The sequence below is a fragment of the Porites lutea genome, chromosome 11 (genome assembly GCF_958299795.1).
Source record: "Porites lutea chromosome 11, jaPorLute2.1, whole genome shotgun sequence".
In the NCBI taxonomy this organism is placed as follows: domain Eukaryota; kingdom Metazoa; phylum Cnidaria; class Anthozoa; order Scleractinia; family Poritidae; genus Porites; species Porites lutea.
In genome coordinates, this window is record NC_133211.1 from 28,962,169 (window position 1) to 28,982,503 (window position 20,335).

At 40.4% G+C, this 20,335-nt stretch overlaps 2 protein-coding genes across 2 annotated transcripts; both read left to right on the forward strand.

Moving 5' to 3' along the window:
- The first annotated feature begins 9,680 nt into the window (after positions 1-9,680).
- On the forward strand, positions 9,681-11,570 carry LOC140953404 (uncharacterized). The gene is made up of 4 exons (XM_073402887.1): positions 9,681-10,109; positions 10,362-10,412; positions 11,199-11,483; positions 11,558-11,570. The coding sequence occupies exons 1-4, from the start codon at positions 10,021-10,023 to the stop codon at positions 11,568-11,570; spliced, it is 438 nt and encodes a 145-aa protein (XP_073258988.1). The 5' UTR covers positions 9,681-10,020.
- Positions 11,490-15,026, forward strand: LOC140952319 (uncharacterized). Its single transcript, XM_073401741.1, has 4 exons — positions 11,490-11,848; positions 12,361-12,788; positions 13,364-13,669; positions 14,289-15,026. The coding sequence occupies exons 1-4, from the start codon at positions 11,587-11,589 to the stop codon at positions 15,024-15,026; spliced, it is 1,734 nt and encodes a 577-aa protein (XP_073257842.1). The 5' UTR covers positions 11,490-11,586.
- Positions 15,027-20,335: the final 5,309 nt, after the last annotated feature.

The following is a 20,335-nucleotide window of genomic DNA, read 5'->3' on the forward strand; positions in this document are numbered from 1 at the left end:
AATACCTGATCATACACTTATAATGATTATTAAATTGTTGTCCCTATAATAATATTATTATTCATTGTTGTCTCCAGTAAGATTCTAAGTGCTGTCTTTATAACAACTCCATCATAATATTTGGCAATGCTGGATTACTATTGATATTTCTTTTTTCCCTGACTACTGTAGAGCTTGCTGCATTTGTTGTTGACACGATGTAACGTCCATAAAGGTAGCATCCAAGAGAAAATGGAATGGCATAATAATTATTGATCATTATTACTGTGTTTCTTTCCTCTTTCAAATGTTTGAAAAACGAAATTAGCAGTTAGCCTGCTGATAGGTGAATCGGTCTTGTCAGAAAGAAAACAGACTTTATCATGGATATTGTAATTTGTAAATTAATGATGCATTTCGGTCATTGATCTTAATGAAAAGAGTCTTTCTCAAATCATTACGGAGATCTCAGCGAAACAACACGGGCATTTCACTTTCAACCGAGTTTAGATTGCAGTGATCCCAAATTCGCAGATCTTCAGGAGTTCTAAATCTTCCAGTCTCTACTTTTACATTATGATTTCCAATCCTAAATTTGGAAGCTACAAGTCTACGTTCGGGATTCCTGATAGGATTGATGAATTCAGAGTAATTTGTTTCACTTTCGAGGACGGAGTAGAATTTTAGTTTTGTCTTTGTTCTCATCAAATTTAGCCCGGTGGTTTTTTTTTTTCAGATGTTTGGACAAATTATTTCCAGCTTTGCATAGGAAACTAGACTCAAGGGCAATTCCACGCGAGACAATGAAATTTTGAATTTTTTAAAATAAAATTTTGCACAATGAAACTTAACCAACAGAAAGCTGAAACAATGGGCTGTTTGAAATGACTGAGATCTTGTGCGTCTTGTCCATGTGCTTCATGTGAGAAGGCTTAAAAAATCCAGAGAATTTGAATCTCATTATAGTTGGAATTTTCGGAGGGAAATTTTAAACAACGTTTTAACATCTAAGAAAACATTACAGTTAACATAAAAGTATGTGTGTATTATAACCTTATAACCTATAAACTCCGCAACACAAACTTTTGTTTGTAGAATCACTGGAACATTAGGTTGCATGGAATTTTTTTTTTTTTTCGACAGTTGAAAAATCTAATTATTGTTACGTTTCGAAGGCACAATTATTTTCTGCTCAAGGTTAAAAATTCACAGGAAAATCTCTTTCAAGAAAGTTACTTTAAAAAGTGGTTGTTTAAACCGTAATGTCCGCGACACACTTTCTTCAACTCATCCGTTCAAGGTCTTAAGAGCTAGCCAAAGCATCTTTTTATTAGGTACAAAGGGAACACTAACAATACTTTCTAGATATGTTTCAACACCCTTAATGAACATTTTGACATCTAAATTGGGGTTTAAAATGTCAAGTTAAAGTTAACTGATTGTTTGTTAACATTAAGTTGCATGCACAAAAGATTTGTTTCATTAATCAGCCCTGATTTACTTTCTTGGGCCATTTTATCCCATATGTTTCAGCAGAGTTTAGCGATGCTGTCGGGGGGTTGATTTTCAAGGTGAATCCAAAACTTGAAAATGTCCATTGCAAATTGAGGGAGAATCTGCCAAGTTCATCTCTTCAACCTAAACACATCTCACAAAAAGATGTACACGTGTTTTCTCAATGGAGTCTTCATCCCAGCGGCTATAATCACTTTTTTTTCATAGATTCAGACCACACAATCAATCACAAGTTTTTACGAAACTCTCTTATAAAATTTTGTCTGGTCGTGCGAATGTTATTCTTAAATGCAACAGTTCCTTGCATTGTCATAAAAACGGCTGTTCTGAAAAAAATATGACTTGTAAACTAAAGCTGCAAAGAAAAGGAAACCGACTATTCTTACCAGAAGACGACACACCCGTGGCGACACGTGACACACTTGTACGTGTGTACAAATTGAGTTAGCACTGACCCATCGTCTGGACTTCTCCAACTCGGAGAGGTGCGTAGGGTGGCGATGACACTTCAAGAAATTAAAAAGGAAAAAAAAAAGCCGTCAATTTCCATTTCCTAAGGGGTCTGAAAGTGAATCGACTGCTGTTTTATCGCTGCGCGGGTGAAATTAGGTAGGTTGGCTTTCATGAGCTGCGATGGCTTGCTAGAGGCGTCACAGACATATCGCAAATGAATGAACATTACGCAAAGCTGCAAAGTAAGGTTGAAATCAACTTACAGCAGTCGAAAAGCCTTTGTTTCACGCCCGGACTCCAATGAATGATATACAGCACTACAGAGTCTCCAAATGCCACACAAGCCGTCATTCTTTGGACAAGGTTACCTTGAACAGCGGTTATATCGACACCTACTGAGCAGGCGCGCGCACCCTCGGGGGGACCTTTCGCGGTAGCTTTACATGAACTATGGACGCAAATGCTCTGATAAATTTCTAGTCCAAGAGTTCGAAGCTCATAACTACTTATCTTTCCCAGGTAATTATGGATTCCAAATGATATTCTTATTTTTTTTTTTTAATTCCCTTCATATTAAGCTTAGCTCACCGTGGTGTAATCTGGCAGGAGTTTCACTTTTGGTTTCCTCCTGTCGAGTGTGTTATTTTTGGCAGAGGTGCAAATGAAATTCAGGTGAACATCTTATGGTAACCCGGGTTGATTGAAGTACATGTACGGGAAATTATCCCAAGGGCCATTTCTTTCGGTCATTCTCCCCCAACAACAGTTACCGTAACTGACCGACACACAGGAACATTCCTTTCACACTTTTATTTTACACACTCTTCGGGCGGAATTACAATTGGTATCAGCCAGCGGTCGACAACCTCTAGCTTCCGAAAATCTCCTCCACGAATGTCATTTTCCTCCCTTATCGTACATTTCTGTGTTAGAAAAAAAAGGAACAACTGGTCCTAGAGTTCTCATTTTGATCCTAGTGTTCATTTTCATCCTGTTTGAAAAAAAAGAAACATCCTAGACTTGTCATTTTGAACCTAGTGTTCATTTTCATCCTGTTTGAAAAAAGGAAACATCCGCGAGTTGTCATTTTGATCCTAGTGTTCTCATTTTTGATGCTAGAGTTCTCATTTTGTTTTGCTCTTCCTCTTCCGGCTTGCAGGTCAGGATTCCCGCGTCCCGTCCATGACTGCTTTGTGTATGGTGCGCAAGCTGGTCTTTAGACGTTGGCCATACGGACGCCCTTTGGCTGGAGCCACCTCCACGGGGACTAGCGACTCTTTCGACTCCACCCACTGTTCACCATCCAAGTGAGGGGTATAGACGCCACCTGCAGTGTTCCTGTACCACAGAAGGAGGACCTGGTGTTCTGGCAAGAATGCTTGGACACGCCCCAGGAAGATCGAGGGCTGCTGTAGGGTGCTGTCCTCAGCTACGAGTCCGACAAAGTCTCCAACCCTGATCTCCGGTTCGTCGGTGGCCCCCCGGTGGCTGGGCCCAGCAACCTCGAGGTCAGCTGGCCCTTCTTCGGCCTTCCGCCTGGCCAACTCCAGTCCCATGGTCTTTCTCTCGTTGGCGGTGCGTCGGTCGTACGTCTTCTGGGCTTGCTGTCGAGAGTGTCGGAGGCAGGCGGCAAGGCTCTCTTTCATGCGGTCGTCGCATTCGCTAGAGACAGAGGAAAGAACACAGACGGTTATCAGTGGCGTGGCTATAGTGTTTTAAAGCAACAGATCCCCAAAATTTGGGGGGCAACGGCGGGTCTCGGGGACCCACCACCTTTATGGCGACGTGCAGCTCAATAGTGATGCCGACCCACCTCTGTGAGTACGCCCAGGTCACGAACGACGACCTCAGCCCAAAGCTTGCCACCTTGTTCCCCGTCAGCTGTTCAAACATCTTCTGTAAACGTTGCGTGAAGGACGAACTCGAGAAGGGTGCACCTTTCGCATTCTGAAATGAAATGGAGAGGAGAATCGAAAGTCAGAGCTCGTCACTCCATTTTTTACACCTCACTACTGTGACCTACAGTTCTCAAGAGTCCTGTTTGGCCTAAAAATGCCTAATCAAGTTTCAAGTGCTATTTCACCAAGCTGGACAATTTTGCTGAGCTATAGCAGCTAACACGGATACTTACCAGAAACACGTAGTTGCTGGACGGTCGTGGGTGAAGCACGCTTCTGAATTGCGACACAAACTCTTTGAAGAGTCTGCAGAGTTCGCTGTCTGCCTGCGGGGAAGGAACAGAGAAAATTTACTTGAAGTCCAGTAATTTAAATTACTTTTAATGACGAATAATGCTATTTGAAGGGAAAAGATGCACCCCGTGGATCTGCTAAGTAGGCTGTTGTTATCATCCTTATTGATTCAGACACGTGCTTAAGAGCTTTTTGCTTTCCTCAGAACTTTATCCTTCCCTGGTCATTGATCGTAGCCATCAAGTTGTTTGGACTTTGATAGGGGAGGTAGGGGGTAATGCGATTTGTCGTCAGGAAAAATATGCCACAGGGAACTCTGCTTTTGTTCGCATAACTCGAAGAAGTAACGATAAGAATTACCTGTATTGGAATTGTTTCCGTGCCAGTGTGCTTGGCTGTTTTGAACATCCCCAGGTGGAGCATTATTCCTCCTTCTTTCTTGACGAGGGCCACATTTCTGTCACGATAGCGTGCCTGCTCAAAAGGCTCTTCGAGTTCGCGTTCCCAAACCAACTCCAATGTCCGGACCTCTAGGCCTCTGCTGGGTGGGAGGTGGGTGTAGAGTGACAAAATCAGCAGGTCACAGGCCTCCCGAGCCCGTTGCTGCCGGTCTTTGGCCAGCTCAAAGCGGCAACGCTGGGCTTCCCTGGCTTGGAGGACTTCATCCCTTAAGAGAAAGTGGGGAGACGTGATATGTTAACAAGCGAGTGGGTCATTAGTCATTAAAAGAGGCTGATTTCAAAATGTTGAGATCGATCTTTGTGTTGTTGTTTGAAACTTTGCAACGCATTCCACGTGGAAAAATAAGGTTCGGGTGCCTAGCCTTGGTAACACAACTATTTTCTTACTGGCATCAACGTCACTAGGGGATGCCATTCATTCATTTATTTATTTTATTGTTCTGCTCGGTTTTATACTAGCAGACTTACCAATGCAGCCACTTGCTCTGGGCCCTCAGTTCTTCAACCGTGCTCACCCTCTCCACATCCCCCTGTTTTTGAAGTACGGTAGCGGTTCTTCTGAGCTGGGATATCAGGGGGACACCTTCGAATTTTGGCCCTCTTTGCCGGTGGTAGTACTTGAGAGGGTATAGGAGACTGCTTGCGTGGTTGCTAGCGGTTGCGGCACTCAAATTCCTCTCCTCCTGATATAGAGATGAAATGGCAACATATCATCACCTATTCCGGAAGACCTCCCTTCCCGGAACAAGAACGAGAAGTCCAAAGACCACTGCAAAGCTGATTTAAAACAACGTGTATTGTTTTTTTTTTTTGGCGTTTTTTTTTAAAACAATATTTCGGCTGGCCATAGCAGCCTTCGTCAGGTTTACAGATGTTACTGAACTTATGCAGCAATCACAATAAAATATAGATGGAGACTGTCTCCATCTATATAATATTGTGATTGCTACATAAGTTCAGTGACATCTGTAAACCTGAAGAAGGCTGCTATGGCCAGCCGAAATATTGTTTAAAAAAAAAAACAACAAAAACAATACACGTTGTTTTAAATCAGCTTTGCAGTAGTCTTTGGACTTCTCGTTCTTGTCTTTATATTTTGGCTGATTTGATCTCTTTTCTAGAGATCCAACGTTCACAACTAGCAGGATCTTCGTCCACGGTTTTTGCAGTTAATTTCATCCCTTCCCGGGGCGTGGTTCTCAAAAAATAGCCTCACGACCTGGGGTACCGTATACATTGTTTCAAAGAAATCCTATAGACGGTTCTTTAGGTATGACAAAAAGACAAATTTCCACACTTCAGTTTTGTCGCAAAAATTCTGTCTACGGGATTTCTGCTTCTCCCTCCCCAAAACCAAATTATTTCTAAGTGCTAAATAAATCCTGGTTTCCAGTCCCCTTTTTTCGGCGCTCGGTCATTGTATTTCGCGTTATACTGCGCAATAGAATGTCTTTGGGAGGTAAACTGACAACCTACATCAATATTGCAGCGATTAACAGTTCAGTGGAGGTCTTCAGCTGCTAAAAAATGTCCCAATTTGAAAAAGTCGTCTGTACTAAACTTCTGATGGGCTTAAACAGCAAAAGTCGAGGAAACTCCATAAAACAGTGGATATTATTTATCCTTTGAACTTCCATGAAACCAATTGATAACTCACAAATCCCATGTGGGGAATCTGTTAAATTGTTAACTTTCCTTGGCCATTTTTTTGCAACTCTTGTGATTGGCCAAAATGTTTTAACACAAAAAAAGACCCTTTCAAAATGGAGTTGAAATACATTTCATCGCGTAAACGGCCTTTCTGTTGGTTTATCCATTCTCTCTGTAAAAATCAGAACATTCCTATGCGGGAAAGCCCCTTGCCGCATATCGAAACAAAAAGGCCTCCCAATCATCGCTTTAAACTTCAGTTATTACGAATTTTTCATTAGTATTCATTCTTGACTTATGTTAGCAATGATTGCGAAGAACCGAAAATTAGGCTTCCTACTGACGCTTAAACAGAAATCTCCAGAATCAATAAGAGTACAGATGACTTCGTTTTCTTTCAGAGAATGAATTTCAACAGATATTCACACCATCGCGTGGGCATCATTCCCAGGATGAATACTAATGAAAAATCACCCTCGCTCAGAATGTATTGCGTTTTAAAACAAGCTTGATACCCACCTTTAGATAGTCTAGGTATCCTTCGATCAGATCCCCGCGATTGAAATCCTCGGCTGAAAGTGTCTTTCCCGGTCGGATTCGCTGAACATATCCAAGATAACCTGACCAGAGATGAGAAAGAACAAAAGAACAATGAAAAGAAAAGAAAATTGGAACGCGTTCAATTCCTCTGTTTGCTTATTTGGTTTTTGTTTTTTCATTCCATGGCGCAAAATGAATGTAGCTAGTTTCGCCTGACTTGGGCGCTCTTCCTCTGATCTCGCGATTTGAGAAATTGTCCACTTTTGCGATCACCTAGCTACGACTCAGTATCTTCATTTTCCTTTCTTTTCGTTTTGTTTTTTGTTTTTCTTTCTCAATGACTGAAAATGTAACGAGCAATGCAGCTATAGTAATTAATATAAAATGAGCGATACTCACAAAGGACGCGTTCCTCGGTTTTTTCAAACGTACTTGTAGCCAGCTTCTGACCATGCCGCTCCAGCGAATGCGGCCTGGTGAAAAAAGATTTGGTCTCCTTCATGAATCTTTCCAAGTTTGGTGGGAGATCTGTAAGACGCAGGGCGTAAGCTGTTCTCTGCTTAGGAAGGGGGGCGACTAGAGGCTGTTCTGGCTCTTCTTCATCTCCATCATCTTCCTGCTCGTCATCGTCAGATGGTATGCTTATTACGACGGGTGGCGGTGCTGCAGGCATCGGTTCAGAATGATCAGATTCTTCCTGGTCGCTACAACTGGACGCCGACTCGCAACTAGACTCCGCAGACTGTGTCGAGGAGCGGGAGCTGTCATCTTCGGTACGCGCTCTCTTGATCTCGGGAGGACAGTTATCGCTATCGGTGGTGTTCTCCTGATCGTCCGGTTGCTGTGCATCACCGTCGTGCCTGAATCGATTGCCCGGAGAAAGAGGTCTCGCCATCGAACAGTAAATGTAGCTTTGATCGTCATCTCTATCGTCGTTATCAGACCCAGACGTCAGGTCATATTCCACAACAGTCACGCGCTTACCAAATGCCATCTTCAAAACTGTGCTATGTTCGACGCGCGTTCCCTTCTATAACTGATGCTAAGTGACGCTAACACGAGTCGCGTCCCCCCACCCGCCTCTAACAATAGCGAGTCTCTTGGGGACTGACGACTAATTACAACACCTCGGCGACTTCGGGCTAGTTAGGTCGGAATAGGAGGAGGGATCAATACTATTGAAAAATAAATCAGACTGTTTTTTTTTCTTTGTTTTCTAATTTTTTTCACAAATGCCCTCAAGAACCAGTGTACCCTCTATGAAGAGATCAAATGGGCTTAAAACGCCAGCCGTCAAAGTGCTAAAAAAATCTAACCGTCTGCCGTGCAAAATGCAATTTTTTTTTTTTTGACCGTCAACCGTCAAAAAGTTTCAAGCCACCTCAATCTTGCTTATTTTAGTATTTTAGCTGACCGTCATGGACTTCTGACTCCTGAAGAATCGCGCTCCAAACTGCCAAACAGTTCCCACGTTCTCAAAAAAATTCCTTTTAGACATCACAAGACCCAGTTAGAACTTGCGTAACTTCCGAAACTATTTAGAAATATATAACTTCAAGGCCAACATATTTTCAGAAAACATACTAACTTTCACAGTTTTAACTTACTGACAGTTAGTACAAATTTTCACCGCGCAAGGTAAGTTCCAGCAACCGATAAAAAATGCTTCGTTGTCGCAAAATTCATTCTTACTTGAAGCCGACATGCGAAGAAAGATACAGGGGCACCCAACGTCAATTTTCGGAAAATATCTGTTCGGAAGACGATTTGAGATCTAGAATTTTCCGCTCATTTTTTGTAAAATTTCTTGCTTGCCTACCTCTCCTAGGATTTTCGAACATCTAAAAATTGGTGTAATTGCCCATTTTTACCGAATTTTGGCGCTAAAAAGCTCACCTAGAATTTTCGGGAGCCTTTTTTCTGGCTGAAATTTTCGAAAAGGTAAGTTTTGATCCCTATGATTTTCGGATCTCGAGACTTTCAGCTAGGAACTCCGAACAGATAAAAAATTTTTAGGGGATAAAAATATGCCTATATCTACCGTTTAAATACTGAAATACGTTTAACAATGCTATGTTTAAGTGGTTTTGAACTATATTCTCGTTGGGTGCCCCTGAAGATAGGGAAGCCTTGAACAATGCGAAACTTTTATCATTCACCCCGATTAAATGATAAAAATATCTTCAGGAAATAGAATATATGGTTACCCCAGTTTTCCACTTGTACGCGTAAGAGATATGAAGAAACGCGGTGCATTGTTTTTTCCGTGAATTGAAGGAAAAATTCATTCTTATTTGCAGCCGACATGCGGCGAAACATTGGGAACCCTTGATTCAAAAATTCTTAAACTACGCCAGTCTTATTTTCTTATTTTCTTGTCTTTGTTGTTGTTGCTGTTTTCTAAGTCCCTGGGTAACCGACCCCCCCTCCCCACCCCTCCCCAAAGTCACAAGGTGGTCAGAATCTCGATCCATGCGTCGTAAACAATGCGAAACTTTTATCGGTTACCCAGATTTAATGTTTAAAATGCTTTCAGGAAATATGTTTGGTTATCCCACTTTTCCAGCTCTACGCGTAGGATATCTCAAGAAACGCGGTACGTTGTATTTCCCGTGAATTGAACGAAAAATTCATTCTCACTGGAAGCCGACGGGGTGAAATTTTCAGTTGATTAATTCCTTCGCATCCATGTTAACGAAAACACAAGAAGAGAACCATTAGTTCGAACAAATTGCTTTTAATTTTAGTGTTTTTAAACACAGTTTTTGTCTTACAAGTCACGTCGCCTCAAATGCAGGGAATCCCCTGCGCTGTCAATCATCCATTGTCATCGCGCAGAATCTGCGCGGAAACAATGGTGCCATTTTTGGAAACTTGAAGCTATGATGTAATGTGGGGAAGAATCGAGAATCATGGCGTACGCATCGTTTTGAAGTGAATAACTCATTAAACCTGACCTAATACAGCGTCGTTTTTGAATTCCTTATTACATAATTGTTCTTACGTGTTCATAGCTTCTCTCTTTTCTCTGTTAGCTTCCTAAAATTCGCTCGAGGGTCCTAACTTTGATCGTAAATATTACCTCATCGAGAAAGAAATAAACCCCTGTTAATCTGATTAGTAATGATCTGTTTGGAGCTATGATGTAAACACTGTTATTTAAACACAGCCTAGCTGGGATCTTTAAATCATTCCCCATAACAACTTTTACTGTTAAGGTTCATTCAAAGATGCCGAGAATAAAGCGTACAAAAACAGCGGCGGAGAATCCAGCAAGAAGTTCGGAGCTGATCGAAACGCAAGCTGCGGAAACTAGCAGGTTGGTATTAAACGCCCTAAAAAACCTAGTAACTTTTCGCCCGGAAAACGCCAAGGATACTTTTGTAGAGTGGTCTGTTTTTTTTCCCCGAGGTGAAACACACGCAGTAAAATATTCACGTAGTAAAGTGTTCATTTGGAAAAATTTTATTTCCGTTTCTTTCTTTTCTGCATTGCACTTTGAACACTCCAGGATCCTATACACGCTCGATTTTTAATTGGTGTTCATAGTGAAAACTCTTTCACATTGCAGTTCCCGTGCTGCTGGCCCCGTTGAAGAAGATGACAGTCCAGGCGAGGAAAGGTATATTAAATTTTATTTAGTGGGCACATATTAGATTCTATCTACTCCTCCAGAGTTACTTATTGGGACAGGGAATGTCTGGTTTCTTTCTTTCTTTCTAGCAAAGTTTTCAAAAACTCCGAAGAAAACACAATCATAGCTCCCCCGTCCCCCCTCTTTTCTTTTATATACTTGAATCATGGAAGGGGTGCCCCTTCTGCATGGACACACCCGCCGGGAGTTGTTCAAGCAAAGCAGTAGTCTAAAAAACCAAATGACTGTGAAATTAAGTGAAATCCAGGAGTAATTGGACTTAGTTCCAGTGAGGTCGAGTCCTCAAGGTTCTAAATATTGCCACAAAAATTCACAGATCTCAAATATTTTTTTGTCAAATCGTTAGAATTAAAATGATGCCCTTGAAAATTTGCAGCCAATTAATTTGGTTTCAGTGTTCGAGAAATATTGTAGCATAATCAAAATAGCAGTAAAAACTTTTTTACTATTATTTTTATTATCATTATTATCATTATTATTATTATTATAGCTCTGTTAATATCATCATAATCCATGCCTTAGTAGTTCTCCAAAAAACGTGCTCATTGTATATATATATATCGATGGGGCTAAAATTGTCAGAGATAACTGAAATGGTTATGCTCTTTCAATATTCAAAAATTTTATTTCTTCATGAGATAATGATGAGCCAATGCTAATGACGCAAAAGATGTAAACAAGGATTCACCCATATTCAGAAATGAAACCGAAGTAGCTTTTAAGCATGGCAATTCATGTTTTTTTTTCCTCTAGCCGTGACGACGACTCACTCATCGATGATGGAACACAACCCCAGGACCCACCAATGTTCCACGTAGCCTTGGACAACCAACGTGAAAATCAGCCATCCACAAGCCGAAATGTTGCACCGGTCATTATCGTACCGTATTTCCCACTTGGACTGGCAGTATCACCAGAAGAGAGAATGCAGTTTAACTTCAATTTGTTTCTGTATGACAGCTTGCGTTTGCCCAATGGGCTTTTTCCTGATGATGGAGCTGGAGAAGTGGTGTTTGAAGACCTGCAGACATGCAGGGCGTATTGTTCACGCTATGTACAGAAAAGAGAGGAATGGTGCGGAAGAGAGCAGGTAGAGTCAGACCACTCGCAAGAAAGAAGAAATGAACTGTCCAAGGAGGAGATGTTTCTAACCGCAGGAGAACCCTTGGATGTAACCCTGAAATATGGCAACGAAGCATTCGACCGCAACTTGAACTTAATACGCCTTGACCTCTTTGGGAATGTCATGATCTTGAATGCTCCCCACTGGAGCGATGTCGCTGCACAGTTCACACATGGTTTCCCTCGTCGTCTTATCATTAACAGCCATCGTGGAATCTTGCCTGGCAACATCACTGTGGCAGCACGCATTTCAAACCAAGCAATTCGAAGTTTGTCCCCAGGTAACTGAGAAAAATGATAGTAATGAATATTAACCCTTTAAGTGCCAATAGTGACCAACATCAATTTTCTCCTAACGATATCCATAGATTGTCAAGTGCAGTCTAAGAGAATTAATAAAATGATCACAAAGAAAAATCTTTGATCTTTCATCAAATTCTCTCAACTAATATCTTAAGGAAATGTATGGAGATCAGTCTGGAGAATTTGTATGTAGATATTGGGGCTTAAAGGGTTGATAATACAGCACTATGATGAAAACATGTTTTAACAATTTTTTCTTCAAAAAACTCCTGGATGTAGCATGGGTATAGTATTTCATTGTATTGCATGTCTTCAGCAATCGCCCTTCACGAGAACAAAATAATCACTTTGTACAAAAGGTAATCAGATGCACTGCATCGAAAACACAAGATGTAATAACTGAGGTGAATTACTGAGGAATCCCAGGTTTGATTTTTCTTTGGTGCTAGCAGAGTTGTCATTATTACCTTTGACATTGACTCTCTTGCAGGTGACATAGCTGCTTTCACCTCCAAAAAAATGATGCAAGGTTTGGGATTGACCACAACAGAGCTGATGCTTGCGCGGGCTATGGCAATCAGATATGCAGGAAAAACAGACAAACCTGTACGTCTAATTGACATGATGGCACGCTTTGGAGTTGACTTCCTCACCATAACGCCACTGGTATCAGAACAAGTACAAGGGCTCCGACAGGCAAGTTCTTCACACTGGAGGCGTATGCTAGCTTCTGCTTCAGACGACAACCACAGCAGTTCAGATGAATCGGAGCTTTCTGTTAGCTGGGATGCTGCAGACGAAAGAGAGCCACTTCCATCACAAGGAACACCAGAATACAGTTCATCCGTGACCAGACATGTAGAAAATCTGCTGCAGTGCTATGTGTCTGTGTCCACGTCTACGCAGACAACAACTCAGGTAGGGTCTCTCATGTGATTAAGAGTAAGTCAGTCCATATCCGATCCCTGGTAAATAGAAGGGTTAGATATAGATGGTTTTCATAGTGACGTCATCAAATTGTAAGGTCAAAATAGCAAGGTTTCACGAATTTCTCATTTACACTAGGTTGAAGACAAACAAAAAGTAAATCGTTGTACAAGTTTCCATTCCTGTAGCATGTTTCATTTCGAAAGTACAGCAATTTGAACTTCCGAGTTTTCACAGTCCGTGACACCAAAATAGGAATGCTGTCTCGTTGGAAAAAGTCTCTCCTCTTGATTTTCAGCTGTATAACCATTTCAAGTATTAGGTGCGCGAAACGTTTTGGCAAATAACTCAGAAACTTTGGGCCACAAAGACCTGAGACTTGGATAAATTGTTTAAAAATTAGTCTTTTAAAACATTTCATTTTCTTGGCTTCTTCCACTGGACGGTTTCCAATTTATTTTTTTGTTGCGTGACAGTGAAGACGATCTACATCTTGTTAGTTCTCTAAAACAAAGGTCTTGGATGATGAAAATGATCGTAAAATTAGTGTATTATGGTTATAACAGGCACTGCAAGTTACAGCGGAAGCAACACGAAGACCCAGTGGCAGTTCTGGGATGGTACGAAAAAGAAAGCAGAAAACTCCCAGACGTGTTGTACCCAGGACTACAGCATCCCAGGTCCCCGAGGGAGCACCAGCTGCCGACAACCAAAGACAGAGGGATGAAGAACCACGGCCGCAAGCAGTACCCAGCCCACGCGAGCGTCTGCTAGCACTACCAGGAATCGTAGCAACACGTATCCCCAACACTGAGTCATTGAACAGGCTTCAAAAGTTCCTGCAGGAGAACCAACCTTGCAACCCACAGCAGGTGAACTAAAATTAAAAAACATTAAAAAACTGCACATTGGTTTGACAAAATGATTTGATAGGTGCTAACTTCAAAAATATTAGATTGGCATTTGCTGATGGTTTGCATAATTTTTAATTTGCATCCTATTTCCTGTGAAAACAAATCATCTTGAGATGTATTTATAACAGGTCAAAGTTAAATTTGGGTCAAAATGTTTCTACCTAGGCTGATTTTCAATTTTCCTTTGTTCATAGCCCTAATTCATGAATAATTTGGGCCGGGAGACAAAGGAAATTGAGAGTCAATCTGACCTGTTAAAGAGACAAGGAAAATTGAGAATGAACGTAGGTAAAAAAATTTTCACCTGATTTTTATTTTTTTAAATTTTCACTGCTTGCACTTGTAAAGCACTTTTTATTATTTTTCATTTACTTCATTGATACAAAGCACCCAGTGAAAATAGTAGGATTGGAGACTTCTTAGTCCTTTAAAGTCGTGTAAATGCATTGACAGTACTTTCTGAAGAATGAACTTGAAATTCCCCATTCTGAAGAGCGTTAATTGTGTACTTCAACAGTTTAAAATTCATCAAAATTAATTCAATCCAACTCACCTGTTACTCTTTTTTTTTCCCTAGGTAGAACAGGCGAGATCTTCAGAAACACAGACTTTAGAAGAGGCTAGACAAACTGTAGCTCTTCGAGTATACACAGATGAACGTGAAGAAATAGTGCAGCAGCGAGTGTGCGATGTTTGGACAGCTTCTCGGTTGGACTGCACCTGCCTCGGAGAACCAGTGGCCAGAGATTCACAGGATGAAGGAGACCAGAATTGCCCATACTGTCTATGCCAGGAAGCAGGGGGAAATATCGCCAGTGTGAGAGGCAAATGTAGGAACCAAACCTGTGCTGTTTGCATGCTGATGAATAAGCTGGACCAACGCACAATGACTGCACTTGGCTTAAAACGCAATGAACGCCTGACTGCCATGCTAGAATTGGCACCCTTCATCACAGAATGTTTGAACACTGGAGACATGCCTGAAGATAGGAGGATTCAGGTTTCCAGGGCCTTTGAAGACATACTAAGTTGTAGCGCATCCAGACTGCGATATGTTGCAAACACTGGCATGCTAATCATGCTCTGTCCACGGCTACGACACCTTCTCTTGCAGAAAGGTTGGGGCAATGTCTGGTGTAACCTGTCTAAGATAGCTAGTGCAATTGGTCATCACAACGATCACCGCAGCCAAATTGCAGCTCTGATGTTCATCCGTCGCAGGTGCATACCAGACACCAATAGCAAATGGCTGTGGTTTCTTCAGTCAGAAGATCACGCTGAAGAAGAAGAAATTGACAGGAGTGTGTTCCAATAAGACCCAACTCTGGAAGATAGAAGAGATTTTAAGTCAGACTATGAACTTTAACTAGTATGTTCATTTTGGACTTCAATATGGGCCAGTGTGTTCCAGAAATGTTATGTTTGTAAGATTTTTGAAAAGTTTCTCACAAACCGTTAATAAATACTCGACGTACTGCAGTAGTGTTTCTTGAAGAAATTCATTTTTGTGACAATCATGATGGGTAGTTTTGCTCAAGTTTATAACAAAATGATGATCAGTGTGATACTGCCCCACCAAAAGTTAACATTTAAAATAAAATTGACATGATAGTTAGAGAAAATGTGTGCTTGTCCACTGCTATAATATTATTTTCAATAACCGCCACAAAAGGGAAGTAGGTCGCTGTGCCCCCAAAGGTGAGAACACACTCAAAAGTGTCTCCTTTAATTCTGGCTACCATCGCTATAAATGGAGCCTGCCAACCAACTGCAATAAAATATTCTTTTGCTTTCACCTGCATTTTGCTAAAAAGGTTTGCAGTTCAGAGAAAGGAATTGAACAACGATTAGACTGCCGACAAAACTCTGAACAGAGAAATTCAAATTCTTTTTTCAGTTCTCAGTCTGAGATCTCTTTTTAGAACACTTTCTATTTTGCCAAGTTTCAACCTCCATATTGAAAGGAAACAAATCCTCACTAAGAAAAGCAGTGCATTATAGTCTAAATACAAAGTTTTACCCAGACAGGTGGTAAGGGTTATTATTTAAGCAAATTCATTCCAAATGAATAGTTGCAGTGAGAAATCCCCCCTCACCTACTTTTTCCGGCTAAAATTTTACCCTTGCGTTTTAAGGTTAGGGTTAGGGTTCCGCCATTATATCAAAAGACTGAATACATTCATTCAGTTTTTCACCCTCAATTTTAAATATGTGTGGCTCTAGATCTATACACCTATGCAGTCACGTTATCATGGGAGAATGGAAGAAGAAAATGGATTTTGAAACCGCCAAGAAGCAATACCTTAAGGCATATGTCAAATTAATTAAGCTTATGCTTGAAAGATTAAACAGCACTGCAAATTTTTTCACGACTATGGAAATTTCAGAACGTAACTTGCTTGGTAAATCAGTCTATTTGGCTTTATTCTTCGGTGTTCGTTTTGCTTTTTTCCCCTATGAAGATAAAAATTAGGTTTGCGTTTTGTATACGTCTATCAAAATACTGATGTACGCGGGACAAAAATCCCTCGGACATTTGGCAAGCACTTACGATCTTCCAATAGAACATCGACTGATCGTGTTCTCTGTCTGTTTGCCAGAAAAAGCCTCAAAAGGTTCCATGAATCTTAAACTGAAAGTCTTCGACACCTGTTCTCACTTCCGCCATTTTGTCAACAAAGCGATACTTGTGTGTCTGAGGACTACCGCATAGCGGTAATCCTATTGGCTAACTAAACCAAGCGCTCCAAAATTAAAAACCGTATTGGTGAAAAATTTCGCTTTTTTGGCGATGGGGCAAAGTAACTACAAGTCGCAGAAAATGTGGGGGTTTAAATCGCGAAAATAAGACCCCTCTAACTCGGCAATCTGGGTTCCCTAAATTGCTGTCGTTTCTAAACATCTTTAATACAGCGAAACCTCAAAAAACCAAAAAAACCGGCTAAAACCCAGTGGAATGACCCCTTGTTAATATATGGAGGTTGCACTGTCCTGTTTTAATTCCCAAAGATGAAGGACAAAATCACACGCTCCTTTTGAAATAAATTATGGCACCAGTCTTTATTTCCAACAACAACAATATATATCTATTTATTTCATTATTACTGACTGCTGTACCTATTATCTCCGCCCGCCTCGACTAGCACCTGTTATTTGTGGGAGGAAATGGACTTTATGTAAATGTAGCTTGTTAATAATAATAATAATAACAACAATAAAGTGTATATTCTATAAGGAAAATTGAAAGGAGCCCAGTGCTCTGGGGCATCAATAAAACCCGGAACATGAGGTAGCTGTGTGAGTAAAGCTTGAAAACCCCCCTCCTCGCGACCCATTTTAATATATTTTGAATTTAGAAGGAAGCCTTCACTCATTACTGTCATTTGCATGGACCTTCACTCGTCCAACAAATTATTTGCGACAAAATATTGTTTTCTCATACTCGGAGATGAGTTTCTTTTTCTTAATCATTTATTTATTTATTTACTTATTTATTTTTGTTATTTTATGTTATTTTGTTATTATTAATTTTTACAAAAACTATGTTATTATTATCATTTTATTTAATTAATTTTTTTTCATGAAAATTACTTTTATTTTTTCATGTTCCGGGTTTTATCGACGCCCAGTGCTCTGGTGTGGGGTTGGAAATACAGGGGTCAATTTAATAAAACTTTTACACCTGCAATTTAAAAGTGTAGCCATTGTCTTAGAGTCTGAAAACAATAGCTACACTTGTGAATCACACTTGTAAAAGCTTTATTAAATTTACCCTAGGTCACTTCTTCACAGGTAAGCATGGTACATGCCACATACATGAATGGCATTAAAAGTGACAGTGATTTGTATGAAATTGTCCACCCGAGCCTTGACCTAGTATTTTATGTTTGCTTACTGGAACGGAATGCTGAAAAGGTCTATCAGATAGAGGGGAATCCGTGTGGTTTGGTAAGTTATGGATGGAGCACTGACCTGTACTCTTGACCTGTGGAATGTAACCTATACTTGTGACCTAGAGTAAAGCCCTGCTGAATAATAAATTTAGTGATAATAATAATGATGATGATGTAGACCAGGGAGCAAAATGTAAAATAACTGTTCTTGTTTACTCAATTCAGTTATGCAGTATTGTTTTCACGATAAAAAATTCAATGATTATTTACTACATGCATCTGGTTATGTATTTCTCTCTTTCTCTTGTTTTGGTCCTCAAATTTGCCTTTGAACCCTGCTCAATCCTTGATCGATGCACTTGACAGCTAGAGCACAACACACAACAACAGTTCCTGCAGTGGCATTCTACCTGTTACAACTGAAGAAAAGAGAGAATATTACTTATCTGCCTTACACAGATAAAAACTTCAAATCGTACCTCAAAAAGAATGAAAATTCCTAAAACCCGAACCTAGCTTCACACTGAATTCCTACACTTTTTGAGCAAATAATAACTAAACCAGTTTATGATAAATTGCCCGATCTTACGCACACACAGCTCCAAATGACAAATTAATGTTAAGGATTGATATGATAATTATTGATGGAGTTAAAAGTTTGTAATGGCTGTCGTTTCCATAGCAGAGGTCTAGAGCTTGCCGCAGACTGTTGTACTTGTAGCGCCAGGTTCCCACAAAGCTTACGCGCGTAGCACAATGGTGATCATAGCCTGTCGGGCGAAGGACAAGCTCTTGTCTGTTTGTGCAGTGAAGGAAATGTTATGTAGACAGGTAAATGGATGGAATATTTCAGAAATCTAGTAATGTAATTGACCATAATTACCTCCAGGCAACACAACAGCTGTTAAGAATGACAATAAACTTTATCAACATGTCTAGCTAGTATTTATGAAAATGATGACAAAATCATGACCAGTGATAAGAGCAAAGTGATTATACTGACTCACTTTTGTAATTTCCTCATGGCATCAAGAATTGTAGCAATCTGATGAACTTGTGAGCTGGATGACAGCTGTGAGGGAGTCAAGCAAAATTAAGTTAACATAAGGTAACTTGACCACAGTCGCCCTCTGGAGCGCGATACCTTACAAAGATCCTAACAAGACATTGCACATGGACAAGGAAAAACACTTGAATGAAATGCTTAGTTCTAAGACTAACACAAATTGTGGTCAATAAATTGCTACGGAAAGAAATATGTCCTAACATTTCCCGAGAGTACCAGCCCAAATCCTGATGTAGTTGTGACTGGTTCAACCTTTGTCCTTGGTATAAATTAATTTTTATTTGCCTTTGTTCTAAGCTCATTATCAGGGATGTACCCAAATACAAAAAGAGAACAAAAATTTAAACCAAGGATAAAATGGAACCACAACATGCGATCCGCCAAAAGGTTGTTTTTCAACCTTTCTGCTTGAGTGCTAACCCTGACTTCCCTCCATTGAAATTCAGTGCACAGTTTCATGCCAGTAGGCTTAACATCCAACTAAAGAAGTAAACTCACTGGAGATGTTGGCTATCTATTGTCTATTGATCAAGAGGTTCAGGCCTCATCAACAGTGAAACTCTCTCTACAAGACCACCTTTCGAAATGTTTTTTAAAACTATTGGAGTGATTTATTATTATTATTATTTATTTCATTTATTTGTTTATTTACTATTTTGGTGTCAACTGCAAAACATCTTTCGTAGCTGAGTCATTGGTAACATTGTATGCACTTTGTCGTACCTCACTGGGTGAATGTGCATGACTTCCTCCTCATCTTGCCTAGGGAAGGAAGGAAAAGCCGGGAAATTAACAGTGAGATTAAATTTGACAGCATACTTTTCATTAAAAACTATAACTGAATACCAGCGGCTCCACCTGACAACATTTAATTTACCAGCATTTAAGAGAAAGAATATTTATGAATGTACTTTGTGTTGTCAGTGGTACTTGCCTTATTACTGTTATTAAATGAGGTTGCTGACAACATGAAATGTCTCCTGACAATGTCAATAGGCAGTCAAGAGAAGAGGTAGTGAGAAGTAATGGAATGATCAGTGGAGGAAAGTTGAACAAATGCTGACAAGTTGTACCACCAGAGATGAATGAGAGGTGCAACTTTGAGAGGCTATCGTTGGCAGACCACTGTCCGATTGGAGATGGCAAACTGTTGAGGATGGTCCCACAAGGTCGACAAGTCCTGTCGCGCGTCGCAAAGTGAGCAGGATTGCTTCTCGGGGGGATGGCAGGGCATTGTTTGTGCAGAGGGGAAGGAGTGACATACACGAGCAGGTAGAGATGTTAATTTTGCAATGGTCTGTTTTCAGTTTGGTTAGTTATATCTGATAACTGGACGTCACAAAATACTAAACAGTACTATCGAATAACCGCGTAAACAAGCCACCAAACTGCATATTTTTTTTTGGGCTAATAATTGTAACAGGTGATCGATGTCAAGAGGAAAAATGACAAATGATGGTAACTTAGACACTAACTAACAAGAGGTAATTTTATGATGAGTTGAATTCACTCGATCGTCAATTACCACTTGCAGTGCCTCATAAACGGATGTGGAAGAAGGAAAAGAAATTATCCACCCGACCTCGGACTACTAAAGAGATCTTAGCTAAAATCAAATACGGACCGAGACAAACTCAAGACTCGAATCTCATCAGGTCTAATCAA

Bases quoted from the DNA above. Each gene is read 5' to 3' on its own strand.
- LOC140953404 (XM_073402887.1), top strand. From the start codon at position 10,021: ATGCCGAGAATAAAGCGTACAAAAACAGCGGCGGAGAATCCAGCAAGA. The intron at 10,110-10,361 runs GTTGGTATTAAA...TTCACATTGCAG, and splicing joins CAAGCTGCGGAAACTAGCAG to TTCCCGTGCTGCTGGCCCCG. The intron at 10,413-11,198 runs GTATATTAAATT...TTTTTCCTCTAG, and splicing joins GACAGTCCAGGCGAGGAAAG to CCGTGACGACGACTCACTCA.
- LOC140952319 (XM_073401741.1), top strand. From the start codon at position 11,587: ATGTTTCTAACCGCAGGAGAACCCTTGGATGTAACCCTGAAATATGGC. The intron at 11,849-12,360 runs GTAACTGAGAAA...ACTCTCTTGCAG, and splicing joins AATTCGAAGTTTGTCCCCAG to GTGACATAGCTGCTTTCACC. The intron at 12,789-13,363 runs GTAGGGTCTCTC...TGGTTATAACAG, and splicing joins CTACGCAGACAACAACTCAG to GCACTGCAAGTTACAGCGGA.